The 6,000-nt window shown below is 54.0% G+C and overlaps 1 protein-coding gene across 1 annotated transcript in view; it reads left to right on the top strand.

Moving 5' to 3' along the window:
• LOC105854434 (small conductance calcium-activated potassium channel protein 3) overlaps positions 1 to 6,000 on the top strand; it is a 90,043-nt gene that overhangs the window by 39,605 nt on the left and 44,438 nt on the right. Inside the window, exon 2 of the mRNA XM_012733256.1 lies at positions 3,198 to 3,293. Within this exon, the coding sequence (XP_012588710.1) occupies positions 3,198 to 3,293 (96 nt within the window). The remainder of the gene's footprint in view (positions 1 to 3,197; positions 3,294 to 6,000) is intronic.

Raw genomic sequence — 6,000 nt, 5'->3', positions numbered from 1 at the left:
GGGTCACTCTGGGGTGGGGATCGAACTCATGCTGAAGTGGCTTTAGCTTCTTAGTGCTGTGCTTTAACCTGCTGCACCACCAGGGAGGGCCCAGAAATAAATAAATCTTAAAAAAAAATTAAAAATTAAAGATAATTGGGAATATACTCCATAGACAGATTTGAATTTGGGTTTTTCACTTTCTGTCATATCATGAACCTTTCCTTATGTCTTCAGACAGTCTCCACGAAAATGGTTTTTAGCCATTGCTTCATGTTCTATCACTGGCTATTCTGGAACCTACTTAACTACTCTAATTTTTATTTGGCATTGAGGTATAAATAACTTTAAAATGTGACTCTTTTCTGCTGGGGTATTATTCATAAGCATTTCTATGGACTGAGGATAATTATTAGTGAGAATTTTTGAAGTGGGGGGAGAAGGGTTGATTAGCTGATCACAGGAACCCCCCTCCCAGCCTTGAGTCCCTTTTGGCCTTCAGATGGGGGTAGATAGGGGCAGAGCAGGTATGGGGTGCCCCAACCGTGTGCCGTATGGGAGCACAAGAGCCAGTCTGGTGCTGCTGCCATCACCTGAAGAACCAGATCGATTTTAATTTGCCTGTAGTTTAGGCAGCAAAGAAAATATGAAAATTGAGCATTTTAACAAATAATAAATATTTCTAATCTAGCCAGACTTCTTTGATATGTTTTACAGCTATTTAAAGTGGTTGACGGTTTCTTTCTTTATTGGCATGTGATCTCGAACGTAAGGACCCCAGAAGGTAGCCAACACCCCCCTGATTCAGTGCACCCGGGTGTTTCCCCCAGGGCTGGGCTGGCCAGGGAGGTTGCACTGGCTCAAACTGAGAAGCAGATGGGAGTCACCTCTTACGTAAAGACTCTGAGTCTTAGAACAAAAGGAAGAGGCTCAAAGGAGAGGAGACAGCGTCTGGCCGCTTTCCCTTCACCTCTTCCTCTAAAAATGATGCAAATAGACTTGGATTCTGATTTCACTTAATTTCTGCCAAAAAGAAACAAATTAGAGGCTGAAATGTGCAGCTGATCCCAAACCCTTCCCTGGGGAGACTTGATGCTCCCCAGATGCCTTCAGACCCCTTTGAGAAGAAAGTTATGGTCCTTTCTGGCTCAAAAACATTCAAACTGTCCCCACTGGGTTCCTGGAGGAGGGTTTGTCTTGTCCTAAAAGAGCCTGAGGCCCCTGGGCTCCCTGCCTGCTCTTTTCAGCTTGGTCTAAGTCTGATTAGATGGGGCTTCGGGCACCAACGGTAACGCCTCCCGAAGGCTGGTACTGCACCCTGTTTCCTTTGCACGCTCAGTAGGCACAGCAGAGACTCCCTCGGACACTGCCATCCTGTGTGCTACTCTTCCTGACACTTTGCCTCTTTTTGCAAGAGGCAAAAAGAAAACTGACTTACGTTTAGACCCTCGCTGGGTAGACGACTCCGTGCAGCGGAGTCAGAGTTTGTGTCTAAGCAGGAAGCCTTGACGGGCGGGAGCCGTCTGTCAGTAGCCCGCAGCGCCTAGCATGCTGTGGTTGGATAGTTACGACAGAAAGAGAGAGTCAGCGTGGTCCTTTGTGAATTCTCTCCTGGGTCCCAGCACTAACTGCGGGCCCACTACTCTACCAGGCACATGAGAGCTAGAGGCCAGGGGGCGGTGACAACGTGGATCTGGGCACCTTGAAGTTGAGGCTCAGGTCCAAGTCTCCCACTTACCCTGCAGCTGCCACATCGGCCACCCCTCCCCCTGGCCCTTGGTCACCTCTTACTGCCTCTGGAAGTTCTCTTGGACTTGGTGTCTCCCTCTCTTGATCCGCTGCTCTGCAGTAGGTGTCACCTGGCAGTCATTTGCATCCTGCCTTGGAGTCCCTCTAGCATTGTCTCGAGCTGTCGCTTGGGTCTGTTTAAGCGGCCACCTATCGTGTTTCCACTCTTCTCTCTTTGGAGGGTGGCCCTGAGGGCAGGGAGTGAGAGGCCCTGGCTCTGGCACAGGCCATCACCCCCCGAGCCACTACCTGTACGCCTGTGAAGCTGGGCTAGCGGCCCACGTCTGTCGTGCTGATGGATGAGCACAAAGTGCCTGGTCAGTTCTCCTTTACAGAACTCAGGCTGAGTTCCAATGGCCACTTCTGGGGCACGGGGAGCACATGAGCAGCGTGTCTCAGGATGCACGACAGCACCTGCTGCTCACGACTGTGCTCCTGTCTTCCTTTGGGGTTGGGAGCCATTTCTACGTCCTGGTTTCTAAGTGCCCTGGAGATGTCAAGTCTCCAAGCCAGAAGGCCTGACTCAGTAGGGAGCAAAACACTGACAGCAGTGACCCACCGGCCTGCGGCTGGGTGCTGACTCAGCACTTTGCATGCACTAATTCCTTTGACTTTCACTAGAGGTAGGTACTGCTGTTCCCCACCTGCTCCATGGGGTGACAGCAGTGAGAGGTGTGGTCAGCAGCGGAAGGTCAGGGAGCTGGTGGGTGGCTGTATCAAGTGTGGACCCAGAGTCCCTGCTGGTGACCACTGGGTCTCTGCCGTGTGGCCCACTGCTTCCCAGTGCTCGGCGCGGCTCTTTTCCTGCCCGGGACCCCGCTGCTCTCGTGCTGGGTCCTCTTCCCTCTCCAGCACCTCCTCTATGTTCTTGCCTCCTCTGTGACCTTGGCATAAGCCAGGAGGAGAGAGCAGCGGGGACAATCTACTTCATCCTGCAGAGAACTCCGTGTTGTCAGAGATGGGAGAGACCTCAGGATTTCCCCGGTTCAGATTTGCTAAGAAAAGAGAGAGGCTCAAGCTGGCACAATGTTGCTGCCCAAACCAGATAATTGTGGTTTAAAAAAGAATTATGTTCATATGACCTATGAGCATGGAGGCAAAAATTCTAAACAACACATCAGCAAATCGAATCTAGCCTTGTATAACAAACATTATACATCTTGCCCAAATAGGGTTCAACCCAGGAATGCAAATACGATTTAACCTTAGAAAACAGAGGCCTAGGGGTGCCTGCGGGGACGGAGCTGGCCCAGGGTCCAGCCCCAGGCTGGCTGTGGCCCTGCTGCCCCGTGCTGCCCCTTGCTCCCTGGAAGGCCTGGTGACAGTTCCTTCCCTCCTTCCCCTCCCCCCACACTATTTTACATGGCAAGAGGTAAGTGAGATGCTCCAGTCTGGCCCTCCCTGATTCTCTCTTTCCATTTCTCCTGCAGGATTCCATGTTCTCGTTGGCCCTGAAATGCCTTATCAGTCTGTCCACCATCATCCTTTTGGGTTTGATCATCGCCTATCACACACGTGAAGTCCAGGTAGGTGCCCGGCCTCCAGCTGGTGTGCTGGCACTTCCCTCCGCCTTGCCGTAGGCCGAGTCCGCGTCTGCTCTCAGTGCTCGGCTCCTCTCTTTGGTTTGGACCTTCGGGAGAGGAAACTGTGAGGCTGCCTGTGGCTTTGGAGTAAGTGGGACATTATCTTCACTTGGGGGTCCCGGGGGGCAAACGTGGCTCCATGAGTTGGGAGTCCTGCTCTGGTGCCCCATTAGCACTGTGCCCTGGGGGATCCCTTGTGTGTTGCTTTGTCTTTTTTTGGATCCTTTCTGAACTGGAGCCACTGAGTCCCCCAGTGAGGCCGACTGCCCTGTGTCCCCTACACACACACACACACACACTCCAATGCCACTTTATCCCCCCTGGACCCTGCCAGGATGGGAGGAACCATTTCCTAGATAGGGTTGAAGTCTGTGGTGGTCCCAGGGACCCAGGAATGACTTGGCACCCAGAGAAATGCTGGCTGGGCCCCTGGGGTATACACCTCCAGCTTGACTGCCCGCAGGGCAGGGCCAGGCTGGGCAGGTGGGCAGGGCAGCAGCAGGGAGTGGAGCAATAGCGTCTCCTTGTAACCTGGGGCGTCCCCACCTCCCGTCCCTGCAGGCTGACCTGCTCTGCCGGGACCTGGGTAGTTCTGAAGTAGCCAGATGTTTTTTCTCCATACATGTGAACTGGAGATATTCCTGGGCCTTGGCTGGAGGAACACAGATAGATCCTCATCTGGGCAGCAGGCGAGAGAATGACAAAGACCAGGACTCCGAGTCAGCGGAGCGGGGGTGGAGCCTCGGCACGACCTCCTTGCATGTCGTGTCTTTGGCCAGCACGGTGACCTCTGCGGGCTGGAACGGGTGACCCTTTCTTCATTTGGAACGCGGGGGGCTTTGTTCCACCTTTTATGGGTTGTTGCGCAGACGGAATGAGGAGTCTATGGGAGTGCTCTGTAAGCTGAAAACGGCGTCAAACCTGGAGCTTGTGGTCCAGTGTTTCCCAGGGGCAGCGGTGGCACAGCCCCCTGGAGAGGGGGCTGCTTTCTGTGGGGTGCTGGGGGCGCCTGCAGTTGCCTGGAGGGTGAAGCCTCGGCAGCTGCCACCTTGGAAGGCCCCAGTCTGTGATGAGCAGAGGACTCGAAGGCTGAGCCTCTGTGTCTGCGAGGGTCACGGGTGCTCAGGCAGCGGCCGTGCTCTGAGGGCTGAGAGTCCCAGGTGCTACCACGCAACTTCCTGCGTGGAATCAGAACTGGGCGAAGCTGGTGGCCTTTAACCCAGACCTCTGTCCTGTCAGTCTCAGAAAGGAGCCAGCACAACAGGCAAGAGGGACGGGCAAGAAGCAGCATAGGAGGGCGTCACCGTCTGGGTACCGGGCCAGGTTCCACACCCCCAAAGCCAGCTGCGGCGCCACCCCCCACCCCCAGCCCCAGGTCCTCACCTGGAAGGACTCTCTATTGCTCTGTATCACCCTGGCCTGTGCAGAAGGTGTCACCTGGCCAAAGAAAACACACAGAATCAAAAAGCTCAGGCTTGAAGTGGGGAGGAAGAGCAGCAGTTCCAGCCTCAACCCCACGCTGCAGCTCCTCGGGACCAGCAGCGTCTTCATCCCCGTGTGACAGGAAGGGCAGCACCCGCCTCTGCTTCTCCTGGAGTCCTCGGCCCAGCCCAGTCTGCAGTCACAGCTCTCAGAGCTGCCCTGGCCGGGCTGCCTGGGGCACTGGAGTGCTGGCACCCCGTGTGAGGCACCTTTCCCTTCTCCTCAGCTCACCGCTGACTTCTGCTTCACCTAGTGATTGGCAGTGGATACTATTTCGTTCATTCATCTTGCTCACACTCACAGTCTAGAGAAGTAGGTTGGAAGAGCGGCACTGATTCCTGGCCCAGACACTTTGTCTTCAGTGACCTTTCATTACTAATAGCTTCTTTGTGCCTCAGTTTCCTCACCTGGAGTAGGAGTCCTATCACCCACTTTGCCGAACTCTTAAGCAGGTTGGAAACTGAACAGAGTACAGGGCTCACGAAACAGAAACTTTGGTCTCTTTCTTGTGACCTCTGCCCCACCACTTCCAGCTGGGCCTTGTCCCTGGACAAGCTGGGCCCACCAGATGGTCCCTGTCATGACCGCCAGGTCCTGGCAGGTGGCTGGGCCTCCTCACTGCTCTGGGCTGGCGCTGTCTGCACTGTCAGCTCCTGGAGTCCAGCCCCTCATCCTGTCTGGGCCCACTGTCACATGGGCGGGTCACTAGGTCCTGGCTTCCTCTGTGTCTGACTTTCCCAGTTAAGTTCTTTCTGCACATAGCTAGACATTCTCTTGTCAGATGGAAAGGGGGTATAGCCAGAGTGTGTGTGTGTGTTTGTGTGTATGTGTGTGGGTTTCTGCGTATGTGTGTGTTTGTGCACGTGTGTATGTGTGTGTGTTTGTGTGTGTGTGTGTGTGTGGAGGGCTTGCCCTCACACGGACTCCTTGTGTGCACCTCCTCCAACTGTGTAGTCATTTTCTGTTCATCTCAGGACGGTGTGTCATTCATTATTGCCTTTCCAGGGACCCACAGTTTCTGGCAAAGAGCAGGTGTTTTTTTTTTTTTAAAGATTTATTTATTTATTCATACAGAACTGGGGTACAAGCCAGAGATGCGGAGGGTGAGAGGATTCACCAGAGACAGAGTGGGGAGCAGAACAGGCAGATCGACGAAGTACACTGCTGA

This window comes from Condylura cristata, unplaced genomic scaffold, assembly GCF_000260355.1.
Source record: "Condylura cristata isolate star-nosed mole 26May11 unplaced genomic scaffold, ConCri1.0 scaffold00040, whole genome shotgun sequence".
Taxonomy (NCBI): domain Eukaryota; kingdom Metazoa; phylum Chordata; class Mammalia; order Eulipotyphla; family Talpidae; genus Condylura; species Condylura cristata.
The sequence above is the reverse complement of the archived record's forward strand: the minus strand, read 5'-3'. Positions and strand labels throughout refer to the sequence as shown.